The 17,558-nt window shown below is 34.0% G+C and overlaps 1 protein-coding gene and 1 long non-coding RNA gene across 2 annotated transcripts in view; both read right to left on the bottom strand.

Moving 5' to 3' along the window:
• Positions 1-7,964, bottom strand: part of LOC127837567 (uncharacterized) — a 43,632-nt gene extending 35,668 nt beyond the window's left edge. Inside the window, exons 1-2 of the mRNA XM_052364774.1 lie at positions 7,933-7,964; positions 7,610-7,801 (exon numbers count right to left, since the gene is read on the bottom strand). Coding sequence (XP_052220734.1) covers positions 7,610-7,662 — 53 coding nt within the window. The 5' untranslated portion in view covers positions 7,663-7,801; positions 7,933-7,964. The remainder of the gene's footprint in view (positions 1-7,609; positions 7,802-7,932) is intronic.
• Positions 7,965-8,027: 63 nt separating this feature from the next.
• On the bottom strand, positions 8,028-14,342 carry LOC127837612 (uncharacterized). The gene is made up of 5 exons (XR_008029367.1): positions 14,201-14,342; positions 11,923-12,595; positions 11,556-11,714; positions 10,361-10,674; positions 8,028-8,201 (listed from the first exon to the last, which is right to left on the bottom strand). It is a non-coding gene; the product is annotated as an uncharacterized LOC127837612 (long non-coding RNA).
• Positions 14,343-17,558: the final 3,216 nt, after the last annotated feature.

Raw genomic sequence — 17,558 nt, 5'->3', positions numbered from 1 at the left:
ATTGCATCGGACGTACAGAAACAAGGCTGTCGAATTGATGAGGTAATGTCTACTATTCAGTCATTGAAGGATCGTGTCGCCACAATAGAGCAATCACAGACTGCAAATACAAGTGTACCCTCAGGCGATCAAATGGAAACCAATAACGGTATACAAGATCAAGGTCAGCGGACATTTAACCCAAGCGCTCGATTAGATGATACGGACATATCCGTTATTGCAAGTGGTTTACCATATGATAACGGCGAGGACTTACTTCAGAAAGCTCAGAATTTGATCGACGCCCTAGGCCATGAAGTCAAAACACAGGTCAGAATAATGAAAGTAGTAAGATTCCGAGCACGAATACAGGATAAACCAGGGCCAGTGAAAATAACCTTCCGTAATGTTCAAGAAAAAATCAAAGTTCTCAGAAGCAAGATGTGTTGAAAAGACTTACAGCAATATAGTGACGTATATGTAAAAAGTTGTAAATCGCACGCGGAAAGACTGATTGAAATGAACGCACGTGCTTTACTGCGCCAGATGCCCGACGGAAAGAACTTCCGGGTTGATGCTAATGGCAGAATTCAACCGCGTCAACAACATGACAACCGAGGTAATGTGAACTAGGAGTCATCCCGACCCTTTGGAATTATTCGGATAGCGCATATTAACGTATGCGGTTGGACACGTGAAAATCACAAGCTTCGAACTGGAATTATTAATGCGCTAGATGCGGATATAATTACGTTGTGTGAAACACATTTGAAAACCGATGATTGTGTAAATATAGACGGTTATTCGTGGTTCGGTTTTAATCGAACAAATATTCACCGGGAAGCTCCAAAGGCGTCTGGAGGAGTAGGCATTTTAGTGAGAAATGGACTCAGTGATCAGTATAATATAACAATTGTGGATAAATCTTTTGAGGGAATACTTGGCTTACGTTTTGAGCATAGTTATACAGGGTCGGACTTCATAGTTTATTCCTGTTACTTGCCGCCAGAAAATTCAACACGAGGTCGAGACGCCCAATCTTTCTTCGCACATCTCTTAACGCAGCTATATACACACAATGATTGCGATGACCTGTTTATCGGCGCGGACTTTAATGCAAGAATTGGAACGTTATCAGATACTATATATCAATGCGATACTATTCCCGCGCGCAGAACACTTGACAATACAGGTAATCGCCATGGTCAAGAGCTGATAGACTTTTTGAACGACTCAAAGTGTTGTGTTCTAAATGGCCGTTACAATTATGATAATTACACTTCAATATCAAACAAAGGCCGGGCGTAGGTGGACTACATATGCGTTCCACACGAGACACTGTCGAAATGTAGTGACTTTAAGGTATTAACGGCACAAGAGATTGCGAGTGACAATGACCTACTTGGATTATTAGGTCAACGAGCAAGATTACCCGATCATTCTGCGCTCGTGACCGAGTTTCAATGTAGGGATTATAATACGAATAGCAATGACAATAGTAATCCTACTCCAACCGATAATGTGCGATTTAAACTGCGTTGCATACCACCAGACTTTATGCAAAATGAAAGGGTGGCAACAGCTATTATTTCCATCATCTCACAGATCGAAAGTGCACGAGAAAACCAGGAAGATATAGACTCGATATATAGCAATTTGTGTAACGCCATCACAGACGAAATGAAGGCTCATATTCCAACCTATAATGCCAGTAAAAAGACTAATAAACGGCGAAAAGTATCAAAGCCATACTGGTGTGACGAGTTACAGCAATTATGGGACGTTTTGAGCATCAAAGAACGCTCGTTTGTGAAGTACAAGGGAAATAATCAACAGAAATCGATACTTCGGTTAGATTATGTTAATGCCAGAAACAGGTTCGACAAACAATTACGACAATCAGAACGCGTATATAGAGCGGCACAAGCATTCGAAATAGAGGATATGTCATGTAACAATCCTACGGAGTTTTGGCGAAAAATACAAAATCTTGGGCCTAGAAAAGACAATTCCATACCAATAGAAATAGTGGACAATGGTAACATAATAAGAAATGAGCGAACAGTGTTTGAGAGATGGAGATTGGACTTTAGTAATTTGTACAACGGGGATAACAACGGCGATTTTAATGAGGAACATTATGACCGAGCGAAACTTCATAAACATCTATTGGAAATGAACATGCAGGACCCCCTATATGTGTCCAATGAACAAATGCACCGTAACATAAGTATTGAAGAATTAACGACTATTATTATGCACGCACGGTCTGGTTCGGCGTGTGGTCATGATAACATACCATATGAAGTGCTTAAATTCCCGGCGGTCATAGTTACATTGCAACACTTATTTCAATTGATATTTGATAGCAGTTTAATTCCGTCCTGCTGGAGAAAAGCCATTATTTGTCCTATACTCAAGGACCACAACTCTGATAGACGTGTGCCGCTTTACTACCGAGGAGTAAGCTTACTGACATGCACAAGCAAACTTTATAGTGCTTTCTTGAACAAAAGAATTACAACATATCTGGATAACGATGATATATTAGCGGACGAGCAGAATGGTTTCCGGGCTGGGAGATCTTGCGAAGACCACATTTACACTTTGAGCAGCATTATAAGGAACAATAACTCGGTATTTGCTTCTTTTATTGATTTAAAATGCTTCGATTTTATAGACCGCGATATGCTGCTCTACAAATTGCTGCTACATAGAATTGATGGAAAGGTCTATAACTCCATACGAAATATATACACAAGTGCCACATCGTGTATACGTATAAATAATAAATTAACAGACTGGTTCAGCTGCGATTCAGGGGTCAAACAGGGGTGTTGTTTATCGCCGACTTTGTTCGCTATCTTTGCTAATGACCTTGTGAAAGAAATCAATCACCTTGACCTAGGTATTTCAGTGGGAGAGGCAAACGTGTCCATTCTTATGTATGCGGACGATATTGTGCTAGTTTCAAACAACGAGGAAAAGTTACAAATCATGCTTAATATCCTCCACGACTGGTGCAAACGTTGGCGCGTGATAATTAACACCAATAAGTCGAAAACCGTTCACTTCCGGCGGGGCAGAACATCGCGGACGGATAAGGAATTCCGAGTTGGTGAAAACATCCTGGAAACAGTAGCGCAGTACCGATACCTTGGAGTGATTTTCGATGAACGAAACGACTTCAGTGCGAACTGCGAGGCGTTGGCAAAGGGTGCAGGTCGGGCGCTTGGAAGCTTAATTAGCAAGATTCATAACATGAAACACTTCCGGTTCCAATCGTTTGAAAAACTATACACCGCATGCATTACACCAATTCTTGAATATAGTGCTTCGGTGTGGGGCTCTAAGACATATCAATCACTTGACAATGTACACAACCGAGCATTAAGATATTTCATGGGCGTGCATAGATTTACCCCACTACCGGCACTTTATAAAGACTCTGGCTGGAAACCAACCTTGTATGGAAGATGGGTATGTGTCCTCAGGTTCTGGAATAGGCTAATTAAAATGGATGACAATAGACTCACCAAAAAAGTGTTTAATTTTGATTATACCAAATGTGTGAATAATTGGTCAAGCGACGTTAAGCAGATACTATCAACGTTAGGGATTATCGATCGGTTTCACGCTAAATCATGTATCGATCTGGATGCAGCAAAATCTTTGATGACCCAACATTATTTAGTCAAATGGTCACAAGACGTGTTGAACATGCCAAAACTGAGAACATACGCAACATTCAAATCGGAATTTAAGTGTGAAGACTATGTGAGGATGAACCTCTCAAAACATGAACGCTCATTACTATGTCAGTTTAGATCGGGAATATTACCACTGAGAATAGAGACAGGAAGATACGCTGGTGAACCAGTTGATAATCGAACATGTAGGTTTTGTGATCTAACGACCGTAGAAGATGAGAAACATTTCCTACTTGTATGTGATTTATATAACAATATCAGGAACGACGTGTTTGGTGATATTCTCATAAATCACGACTTTATCCATCTTAACCCAGAACAAAGGTTTTGTCATATATTAAATGTATACCCAAGGAAGACTGCAAAGTTCATTGTTAAAGCATATTTGCTCAGGCAGTCCGTAATGTATCCACTGTAAATTTGAATCTGTATCAGTGCAGTAACTCTTATTGATAAAAGTATATTAGCTTTTTGATATTACAGTATACCCAATTGTTTTATGCTGCTTTTGCTATGAATAACTATAATATTTTAAACATTGACGACATCGGGACCACTTGAAGCTGTATATATTTGCTGTATATATGCTATCTGTTTTCTCAGTCCCACTCGTACATCACTTGTTATGACATAGAACTGTATAAATATGCTTTACGTGTAGATTGAGCTTAACAGCTAAGGTGACTTATAGGTCCAATGGACCGGGTGGTTTTTTATATGTATATATTATTGTTTATACCATACGAAATGCACATGTCACTATAATAAACTATTTACTTACTTACTTACTTATATATGTTTTGTACAACGCCATTGAATATAATTATATAAATAGGCGTTTCATCAAATTAGCAAGTTTCAAGTTTCAAGGTTACATACTAGAATAATACATAGAATCTTAGAAACTAAATCTTTGCTATAAAAAATGAAAATTGTTGATGAATATATATGCACATTTTGTAACAATCATGAGGAAACTTTAACTCTTTTCTGGAGCTGTGAGCACATCCAAACCATTGTTCAATAGGTTACAAATGTATTGAATATAAATAATGTCAATATGACAACACTCTCTTGCCAAGACATGCTTTTAGGAATTTGAATAGAAAAAATGAATCCTATCAATATATTGCTCCTTGAAATTAAAAGGTATTTTTTTATGTGTAAACGAACAAATACAATCCCAAATGTTCCAGGACTTAAGAGAACTCTACTATTATCATGGGAAATCCAAAAACAGACGACTCGCCAAAATAATATATTCCCAAATTGGTCAGTTGTAAGAATATTCGTTGAATGAACCCAAGCCAATATAATTGAATGTTACAACATATGTACTATTTAATATACATTTTAAGCACACAGGTGTCACACCTTTTTTTTATCTCTCTTATTTTTTTATCAAATTTGTATAATTGCAATGTTTTTCTGTATAAACCTACAAGATTGTTAAAAATGATATGTGTTATTTGCGCATATAATTTATTTATAATACAATGAATTATTGTGGTATGATTTTAACAATGTCTGTCAGAAAATAATAACCCATATTTGTGCTACTAACACATAATCTGTTGTACGGTATGGAGCAGGATGGCCTCGACCTATGGACGAGGTAAATAAAGTCTCTTTCACAAAAAAAGACTGTGTCCACACATTATTTAACAAAAGGTCCTGGTTTGTTGACTTGGGTAATATTTTTGAGATTTTCAAATGATTTTCGCGTATAAAGCTCTTCTGAGACCCAAGGCATGTGATTGAAACACACTTTAAAAAGACCTTTAGAGTAGAAAATATTATAGGTCACGTTTCTATACAAATTTATATACAAATGACAACCAGTTTCGCGTCAATCGGCATCATTTCCATTTCCATAAAAGCAGAATGTGTTATTGATCTTTGTAACATTATTTTAATACATACGTTTTAGAATATCAAATAGCTTTTGTGATGCAAATATTAGCAAACACAAGCTGTATATCATAAATGACCACCATTCTCCCATGCCTCAATGTCCCTATGTGTGTAATTATGGTGTGTTATAACGATCGTGTTGTTTGATCGGCGTTGAGCGATGGGTAAAAATATATACATAAAGTCCAATGTTCTTAGGTTTTTGCACACACACAAAGTAAAACAAAAAGAACGCAATTTGACAATTGCATCAGGTTGCAAGCGATTATCTTCATAACATTGGACATTATTAAAATGTATATTCCCGATGTCGTAAATATCCACGAACATCCTACTCATAAAATTATTAAGACGCGATATAAGTTACACGGCTGCTACATGACACTTTACAATTTCATGCAGGGTCAGTATAATACTATTTTGTAAGAACGTAGATCGAGCTCAATATAAAATTATCTTCCTGTATCAAGAGGAGCGGGATCTGTAAAAGGCCGTTTAACAAATGTATTCTACTAAGTACCATTCTTTCTCCTGCATCAACATAACAATGAGAGAACGATACCCCTACTGTTTTTAATAAGATCATCTTGTTTACTGCAGTGACATAACTTAACGTTACTGACCTAATATAAAAAAGCTAATGACCTAATACGGAAAACAACATCATGCGATCTGGTTTAGCCAAAGAAAAACGAATGGTCTGCGTGAGTTCAGATCATTTTGTTTAAACGTTACATAATTCATCTGACTATAATTATAATTTTAAAACAAGAGCACCGTCTAGCGGGTGCAGACCGCTCATCTATTTTTCTTTTAAAGATGAATTAACCTATCTCAAAACTTCAATCAAAAAGGGGAAAGGGGTGGGGTGAAAAGGGGTGTTTAGCGCGATGGTGTGGTCATTTATTACATTATCTTTCAAAAATGACAAAAAAATGAAATAAAAAACAATTTTTGACGGGGGAATTCTTGGGTGGGATGGTTGGATGGTTTTTTAAAAAAAATACAAAAAAATATTTGTGTGTTTTTAACCGTGTTTCAAAAAAATATTATTATTTTTTAAATAAAGATTTTTTATTATTTATTTTTGGTGGGGGGATTCTGGGGTGACGCGTGGGGGGATGGTTTGGGCGGAGTTTATTGAGTTATGTAAGGTAATTGTTGTTTTGTCACAGTATGAATCAAATCTGATCAAAAGTAAAGAAGTTATAGCAACTTTAGCAAAATTTAATAATTTGACCTTGAGAGTCAAGGACATTCAAAGGTCAAGGTCAAATTCAACTTGCCAGGAACAGTACCTTTATGATAGTATGAAAATATTTGAAGTTTGAAAGCAATAGCCTTGATACTTTAGAAGTTAAGTGGAGTTGAACACAAAATTTAACCAAATATTCAACGTTACTAAGTCAAAAAAGGGCCATAATTCCGTCAAAATGCCAACCAGAGTTATGCAACTTGTTCTGTATAGTCGCATTATATGGTAGTAAGCGAGTGTTTCAAGTCTGAAAGCAATAGCTATGATACATTAGGAGTAAAGTGGACCAAAACACAAAAATTAACGAAATTTTCAATTTTTTAAGTATAAAGGAGCCATAATTCTGTCAAAATACCAGTCAGAGTTACATAACTTTGCCTGCACATTCCCCTTATGAAAGTTAGTAAGTGTTACAAGTATGAAAGCAATAGCTTTGATACTTTAGGAATAAAGTGGACCTAAACACAAACCTTAACCAAATTTTCAATTTTCTAGGTATAAAAGGGCACATAATTCTGTCAAATTGCCATCCAGAGTTTTCGTACTTTGCTTGCCCAGACCCCTCATGATAGTAAGCAAGTGTACCAAGTTTGAATGCAATAGCTTTGATACTTAATGAGAAAAATGGAGCGAAACACAAAACTTAACCGAACGCCGACGCAGACGCCGACACTCAGGTTATTACAAAACCTCATAAAAAAAATCAAAACATAGACGAGCTAATAACAAAGTAAAGGAAAAGGAAACGTACCGGAATGAATTCCCAGTGTGAAGATAGTCAATAGCGCAAGCAATCTGGTACATTATTTTCAGTCTGTGCTTCCAATGAAGTACAGGTATGTACTCAGCAACATGGGCGCTTTTTACTAACAATTTTCTGTCAGATTGGATTGCTGCATACAAATCACCTTTCTCAAGATATGGTGCAATGAAGTAGTACTTTCTTTAAAAGAAAAACAAATTGATAAACAAACTACTCAATGAGTAATACAATGCATTTCAAGTGGATAAGAAACATATACATGGTATCTATTTTAAAGCATAATGTTATATGTAAAACTGATGCTTATTTACCCTTTATTGAGATCATCATGGTATGCAATAAGTGGCACTCAGCAAATGTACTTTTTCTAAACTATTTGAAATCTGTATGAACAACTCACATATATAAACAGTTCCATATCCCCCTTTTTCGATAGAGCCCGGGTCACTCAAGCAGTCTTTCACATGCTCAACATATGCTGGACTTAGCTTGACAAGCCTGCCATCATGAATATGTTTGTCTATCTTTTTGATTTCGTGTTCAACTTCCGTATGAGTGCATGTCGTTTTTGGTCTCTGTTCTAAAATGAACCAGATGAATGTAAATACATGAAAGAAGCAAACATAGCATTCGTAAACAATCCATTAACGCTAACTTTCTTTAGAATTCTGCGTAATACCATAATGTTCTAATTAAAGATTTGCAGTTTGTCCATTCAACTACGATTTGCATGCAATTGACATTTAATAGTATCGATATGCAGATAGTTCCATAATTGGAACTATTGTATTGAAATAACATATGCAATAGCATCTAAACAAATATGGTACTCGCGATATACAAGCACACGTGAAATTGAAACAACATCTTGACTAGACTAAATGACTTTCGAACAAACAACCTCTCAATTAACTAAATGTTTACTTAATGGTTAATTCGCAGCATCTTGAAAGCTTGTTTTGTAAAAGATAAAACTAGATAATATTTTAACATGATCAAGTTTTTTTGAATTCGGGCCCGTTTAACGGCTTCATTTTCCCAGCATCTACTATTTTGAGAGATTTTCTCTGATCGTACATACAAACGTCGTCTATATCTACGTTTCAAACTGAATGATTTATAGCGATGGATTTTATTTAAAGAGTTATAAATACATGTAGGTTTTTAAATTATTATTAAACAATATATCTACCAGCAATATTTTATTTTGAAGTATACTGTTTTCGATAAAAAGATCTTGCTCATTACTATTTGAAACACATATTTTTCATGAAAAAATTATTTTAGCCTAAGATATGCCTTCTCGCCTCCTTTACTGATTCCCCTTATAAAGACGTGACATTTTACTCCTTCAGTGAACAGATCCTGATATAAAAACACCAACGTATTATGAACTTATTCTGATAAATACAAACCACAATTAAATAAAATATCAAGTATCAAATGTAGAGTGCATGCCCCAAATGAGAAAAAAAACTTAGAATTTCACCAGAATAGGCATGTGGAAGAATAGTTAAATGGGTCATCAAATGCAATTTTAAAATGAGATACAAAGTTTTAAAAAAAGAAAGAGAGCAAGGTCACGTGTACCTTAAATATAGATTTGTATGTCATAAAGATATTGGGTGCATCAATTGAAAAGACTAATTTAAGCGGAACAAGCTAGTGCGTGGCTAGATCTCTATTGCCCGTGATATGACCATTACAAAACTTAAATAGTAGTTTAAAAGGCTGTTAATAAGCGCACATGAACTAATAAAACACGAAATGTTGGGATTTCATTGTTGATATAAACAATAATAATATAAGTGTAAAAGCTACAAAACAGAGAAAAGGTGCTTAGTCTGAATTAAATACATGCATTATTTGCAGAGATATGGAGTTGTTGGATGCAAACCTCAACCATAGTATTTCACCGACGGGCGTACAGCTTGCACGCATCGATGAATATTCAAGGTTAAAATTGTCGGACATTAAGTGATTCCTATGAAACAGGCTCATATATTATTATGTTGACTTATTAAAAATAGATTGCACTTGTTTTGTGATCGAACTTACATCTTAAAGTAAAAAGAATGAAGTTTCCATTGGTAGTCTTCAAGATGTGAAAAGCCAAATTAATATGTACAAAAAGTATTGATTAATTTCATGCCCATTGATAAGTTGCGAACTTAATATTGAACATGTAGCCTATATATTAACAGAACAAGGACTCAATTCTCCAATATGGTATGGTATTTGGTTGGTGATCTTTAACAAAAATAACACACAATAGGATGCAAGCTGCAACAAAGTATTTTTGTATTTGGTACACCTACATACAGCGATATAAACTTTTTGCCAAAACAGTTTATCAGTGTTAACTCGGTTTAAAAAAGGTTACAATTCTGCTTAATTGCAAAACGGATGTATGACCCTTTTTAAATTACCTAACAAATGGGCATATGTTAAGTTCAAAAGGTATACCATCAGTAGCTGCATACATATTCATTTTTTACAAACAAAACAAACTTTACCAGAACATAACGATGAGGAACATGTGAAAAGTTTTGCTAAAGCAAATCACATAAGCTTTATTATGTAACGAGACACGCCTTTGTATACATACACTGAAGATAATTTGTCAAACTTTGAGTCTTAAAAGGGTTCGTTGTGTTTTTTAAATTGTAGAATGAACATGCATATAGGGTATTTTTTATATTGAGACAAGTCTGTAGCAAACCAAATCTATTTACGAACCTGCTTCATCTCGCTCGTATTCTGCTTGTGCAGTTTCATTCGCTGCCTGTTTCATGCGCTCTCCAATTTGCGTCATCCTTTCAAGGCGATGTTCCCCTACTTTTGTCTTGCTTTTAAGGCGTTGTTGCCCAGCCTGAGTCTCCTTTTCAAGACGTTGCTCCCAAAGCATATACATTTTTTTCTATAATTTTTGGCACTGATCTTTCTGCCATTTCAATAAAACTTCCACCCGCCTTTATCGAAGGATTAAGCATTTGATTGAACTCTTTAAACAGATCGCCCACCTCTGTGATTGACATACGATCACTCTGCAACTGCAAGCAAACCCAAAATGTTATTGTGTTGTTCCTGTCCTGACCAACTATAGTGTTCACGATACTGATTGATGTTTAATTGTTAAATGCGAGACCGTTTAATCATTTGATTAGTTGTCTCATACAGTTCACGTTTTTTTCAGCTATCATTCATATCATTTTTGCATTTGAATCCACGTCAAAAATATAAATTTGAATATATACATATGTAGCAATAATATGTAGCAATAATATGATTTAACATTAACATCAATGTGTGAACATTTGAATAATGATCGAAGTCGATAAGTTGCCTCTATAGTAATTTTACATGATAACAGTTTGTGTTATTAACAGAAAATACACATATTGTTTGTGAACATTTTGCTTGTGTGCATCTATCACTTTGCGTCGACACATTTATCAATAAACTCCTAATCACAAAATGTGTTGCAGATACAATCAGTCCATATAGATTACTGATACATTCGGGTCGTTCTGCAGCAAAAGTTTTCGCGATAACTGCCTTGAGAAAACGAGCTTGAGTAGAAACTTGTTTTAGTTATATACGTTATGGTAGACAATAGACCGACATTTAGCCAAACATAGTCTTTTAAGATCATCTCAACATTTAAGTCATTCAGTTGTAAATATTTAAGTGAAATCATCAGCTAAAGAGAAAGAGCTTCGGGGCGGCCTTACGTATGTAACAGACCAGTGCAGTTTATAATGCCTCCCGTTTGGTGGTAAATAATCGTATTTCATTAAACATCTGTAACGCATTAGTTTTTTCTGTGTTAATTCTTAATATTGTGAAATAATGTGCACTTAACTTTTATTTGTTAAAGATATCACAAACTGTTTTGAATATGAAAATATATAAACGGGTCCATTTGACTTACATCTCTTAGTCTCGTGCATGCTATCACTGCTGAGGGATCATGCTGTAAGCAGATTGGGTCAGCCAGTAGCGTTGTCAGTGTATGGAAATAGTCCTGCAGGTCAGCATCTGTAATCTTGCAGTTGGCTGTGTGACGTATCTCTCGGCCGATCTGACGTACCTATGAGAAAATATCATGGTAAATGAACAAGTGGTAATGTTATCAAATATTGCATATGATGACAATATACTCGGTTATGCAGTGTTACAAACTTATTAAAGAAAATTAAATAACACGAACTATGCTTCCGATTTTGTAAATGACTTTTAGTTAATAAATTAATACACAACTGTGTTATCATTTAAATCGTGCTTTTACAATATATTACCTTTTCTAGTGGACATTGCTTATCAGGCGGTGAAGGAAATAAACATAAGGGAGACAGACATGTCTGGAAATGTAGGCAATTCAACATGATGCTTATAACGCCATTAAAGTCTGATTCTTGGACCGAAGAAACGTTGCTATATCCATCCGGAGGGAAGAAGCATTTGCCTATTTCCCAATAGTCTGACGCCAACTTTTCCGCACAAATGTTTCTCCAGGAAGGACTACCGTATCTGTGCTGTAATATGAGATTAAATTTTACATTATCACATATTGGGCATGGCTGTGGTTTCTGTGATTTGTGAAAAGGACAATAATTCCGTTTCCTCTTGTTACAATATGGGTTTGTTGGACATTGTATGAGTTTTTGAATTGAACAGTTTCCACAACATCTTCCAACAACGGCGTGTAAATTCTGTAATTCTGTGTTTAGAAAGTTAGCTAGTCCTTCCTTCGTCACATTGAGTGCTATGGAAGCCTAGATCCAGTTATTGGTCTCTTTGTCGGTAAAAAAGTTGGTGTTGGAGGCCATCCAGGTCAAATAACATCCACCGCTCAGTGGTGATTTCGTTGATGAGAAGGCATAAATACGATGTTAATTACTGTGCATGTCGGATTCTTCTTTTGAACATCGACTTCGAGTAATGACCCTTTCAGTGGTATTCATTCGCCATCTACAATAAAATAATTTCATTTACAAAACTCATAAGCCGGGTTTATATCAAACTGGTCTAACATACAGTGTATTCATGTTATTGTTTCATACGCATAAAGTTTATCTATTCATGAAGCTACACTGACTGACTGTATAATTATGGGCCCATCTCCACTAAATCCTGTTTTAATGACAATCTGTATATGTCGTCGATATTTGAATTGTTGATGCCACATATTATATGACTTCTGCATTTGAGACGCTCAGCAAGCCGTGCTGGTTGAGACTTATTAATCTATAAAAAAGATTGTGTGTTCCTATTTGAAAACAAGTAAAGTCCACAATGATCTAAAGGACGAACCAAAGGAAACGAATGTTGCGGATATTTATTTTCCGGAAGACTTTGTGTATGAACGCGATGAATAAAACTTACTTACAACTAACTGCCTCTGGAGTGGTAACAACAATTTTCTAGTATTGGACGTGGTGACCTGGTTTTTAAATGCACCTTTCCCAGAATCAGATTCAGCCTTATATTTTTTCTAGATGCAAATGTGGACCAAGATTTATCAACACTGAGTGATAAATATGGCCTCTGGAATGGTTCCAGAAGTAGGCTTATCCTCAGATTTTACCAGTTGACCTCATTTTTGAATGCGTTACCCACTTACGAACTCGGCCGAGATATTATCTACATGCGGCCTTCAGAGTTGCAACTGGGTATTGGTTGACGACGATGCCGCACAGCGTACAGCGACAGCCGAAGAGATCAGATAATCACAGAAGCTCTTATTTGGAACTGAATGCATGAGCTTTAAACGAAACATGTATTTCAAAACATATTCAAAACATAATTGGTATACATGCAATTTTATTGACAAATGAACCGTTGGAAAGCCGATTAGGTATACTGGTGAGCAAGTATTTTTCAGCTGAATGGTCAGTATTTTAATTTAACACATATTTATTTAATATAAATTACCATTCAAAATGTTAATTGACTGATGTATTGATTTATTCGTTCGTGTTATTTTTTTTTTTGTTTAAGCACTCGATCGATTAATTAATTAATTGTTCAATTGACAAGCGATTGATGTTGATGTCTGAACATTTAAAGCTGTTTTTGTAATGATAGCTAATTCCCATAATCAAATGTTTACGACGTTATAAATCGATAAGTTTACTTTACATTTAATCGCGCCAAATGTTTACGTTTTTGCTTTGCGAGGAATCCCAGTTAACTATAATTAGATCACTATTGTTATAAATATACATCGTGGGTAAAGACTTCAGGTTTCCTGCCGAATGCTTTATATAGAACTTACGCAATTCTATTCTTATGACCATTCAATGAATCAATGCACACCTGTGTGTTCTGCATTTATCCGTACATACTTGTTTTGATTCGAAATTATAATAATAGTGTAAGATGAATGCAATGCAATTTACTGCAGTACAGAAAGATTTCACAAAATAATAATTAAAAACAAATTACACTCGTTAAGATTATTAAAACTTATTCAAAAGAAGGATAAATGTTACGAAAAAGTATTTGCTGTAAATTCATAATTCAACTGATATTGTTACTGAGCGTATTGTATTAGTATGATAAAATAATAGAAACCTCTCTACTCCGGCATATCATAACATGCTCCTGTCAGTTGAATTTTATTATTTAAATATTTTATCAATATAACCGTGTCTATTTTCTTCAAGAGTTGTTCCCAATTAGAGCTACTGTACCTCGTGCTTAATGGTCGCCATCTTGCCTTGTATAATTACTTTACTACACAAAGGTTATCAGTCTATTGTTAAAAGGCTGTTAAGGTTGAACTAGCGCCAAACTTCTTACCGAAACGTAGATGTTAAGAGCACTTTCTACGTTCATTTGTGTTGCATTTTGACCTATTATCCAAATTATTACTTTTTCAACATTATTTAATCACGTTATTGTCCACTTTATAAAATGAATTACAGTGTTTACAACACAAACCAAACCGAAAGTGAAACTGGATGCATTACGTTTCGCGATGTAAACCCTAAATATGTGTTCAGTTTGAGGAAGCGAATCGATCACGGACAATGGAATATGTATGCAATACAGACTATCATTGCCGATTGTTGTATTGACTAAAAAAATACCTATGATGACAGGTTATGTATAAAAAGAATAATCAAAATAATGTCTAGGTTGATCATTAATATAATTTATGCATGTGTCTGATATAATTCGCTGTTTGTAAATACCATAATTTTGGTAAATTAAAACAATTTTTTTCATAAATTACAGTTTGTGTTTTATTATTATCATTTAGGTAAAATAAAATTGTATAATTATCTTAATTAAATCTTCTTAAAATTGTTAACAAATCTAAAATTATATTGGTTATTTTAAAGTAGAATTTTGAATTTCACTCATTATTTGTAATGATTGTCAACATTTGCTTGATTCATAATAATATGTATTAATAAGGGTTTTAGTATTTAGTCATATTTTTTTTTAGTTTGCATTTAAAGTACTAATAACGTACATGTATTTGAAATGCTCCTTAGTTTGTTTCCTGGGCCTAAAACCATTACTTTGGTGTCTCTGGGAGTCCTTTAGAATGCTCTCAAACTTGGGATCAAACCAGTGACCTCCTGGTTATTAGGTGAACACCACATCAATTACACATCAGCGACATTGAATATTTTAGTATTTAAGAACTATATAATATAATGATGCTACATCATTTTGGAAAATGATTGATGTGCAGTACTAAATAAGTATAAATGCATACAATTGTAATTGTGTATACCCCTACATGCATGAGTGATAACTGCCTGAACTTGATTATTAGCTACAAGTTCACTTTTTACAGGTATGCTAGATAATGAAAGACTGATAAGCCTCAACTTGACAACTTACATCCCCAATGATACGTTTTGTGGCTCATTCTTAGGACAAACCCAGTCAGTGAGAAAACTACAGTGTAAAAAGACCACTGGATTTTCAAAATTAAGGCTGACCAAGCAAATGTTATAAAGAAAACTTCCAACGTAATATACATTTTATACCTAATATGACATTGACAAACACAAGAAATATTTCAAAGGCTGATTTTCCCAATATTCACTGTTAAAATTAGATACTGTTTTAAGCTTCTCAGTCTACTGTGTCTGAAATCCTAAATGAGGTAATAGAAACATACATATTTTATTACAAGTACTACAAGTATATATACATATTATAATATTTTTTATCGATCAATCCATTTAAGTTTAACTAATATATATGTGTTTTGATTTGATTTTTTTTTATTGGAGCGAAATTAATATCAATTTAACTAAGTAAATATCACAGCAAGATTCCTTGCTTGTCTCGAAGCACTTTAGAAATCTGGGTTTATTATTTTACTGAGAAAGCTTTAATATTAATATTATAAGTATTAAAACAGATTATAAATTTACAAAGAATCAATAACAATCATAAACTGTGTAGTTTTTTCAGTTATATGTGAAAATATTTGAAGTAATTTTGTGTTTGTGAAATATTATTTATGTGCATTTGAATTAATATATTAAACTTTGGTGATTTTCTCATAAAAAACTTCATTTCATATTCAGAATGTATAATTGTTATATTCATTTGATTTGTTTAGTACAAAAAGCACTTTTCTCTAAATTGTTTATTTATAATAATTGCATATTCTATTATTGTTTCATTTTTTGAGTATTTTAATAAAAACTCAAATTGAACATTCAGTTTTGATGTAAAATCAGTTTTTATATACAAGTGTCTATTTCACTTATAAATTAAAACATCATATTATACATTATTTAAAAGATTATTCCAAGATTGATGTCTTATTATAACTTTGCATAGTGTAGTTCATTGAACATTGTATTGAACTGTATGGGGATCTATATTTTTTAAGTAATGTATGTTTTACTTTTTGAAATGTTTTACCGTATTTCTACAACAAGTCGACCTTATAAGGCTTACTGCTACTACTGGTATGCATTTGACACTGTTTTTGATGCACATACAGAACTTTTTTTATAACAACACTTGGATATGTTTTCTGACTTTTTCTGCATTTTTTGCAAAAGATTGTATTAATGCATTTGAAAGTATACTTAAACACACTAAAATGCACGTTAACCCTGTACACTTTAGATACGTATTTTCTTGCATTTGTAGTGCCTTAGAGAGTAATATATAATTTAAGACCTTTCTTACTAGATTCATGTTTTTAAGGCTCCATCTCCAAACCCTAGATAATGATGAGCAAAAACAGAATAAAACATGAACAGACTGCGAGTTACTGGTAAAGTGTATTTGTGATTATAATATATATATATATATATATATATATATATATATATATATATATATATATATATAAATAAATGCAGAACAAATACATTTGTTTCTGTTAAAAGTGTACCTTGTCTGCATTTTAAGTGTATTAAATGCACATTAAATGCAGAAAAAATACAATGCCAATCCTGTTGCATGCAATATGCATTAAATGCTCTTTTTATTGAAATTAAATGCTTAAGTGAAAATGAAATCATCTTTTAATAACGTTTTTAACAATTAATCCTACCCTTTTATACATTTTTTTTCAAAAAGTTACTCTTTAATGACATTTGCACCACTAAAATGAGATATAATGTCACCACTAATATGAGATATAAATTGTGCTCATATGCTTTTTCATTACACGTACTATATGATATCATTTGTATGAATCATGTGTTATGCTAAGAAAGAAAAGTATCTTCCACTTCTGTTTTGTTGCATGAACATTACCCGTAAAATTCATTTGAAACATCAAGAGATGAATAGCAGCAAGCTACATCCTGCTCATTTTTATATGACTTGATGGTAATTAGTCTCAAATCTATATCGCCAAGGGCAAATTTGCAGATATAACAAATAAGTTTTAACTGGGATCCCAGAGGCAGGGTTTTCTCTTATCTTTATTTAATTTAAT

The sequence above is a fragment of the Dreissena polymorpha genome, chromosome 7 (genome assembly GCF_020536995.1).
Source record: "Dreissena polymorpha isolate Duluth1 chromosome 7, UMN_Dpol_1.0, whole genome shotgun sequence".
Classification (NCBI taxonomy): Eukaryota; Metazoa; Mollusca; class Bivalvia; order Myida; family Dreissenidae; genus Dreissena; species Dreissena polymorpha.
Note: the sequence above shows the minus strand (reverse complement) of the source record. Positions and strands in the feature narration are given on the sequence as shown.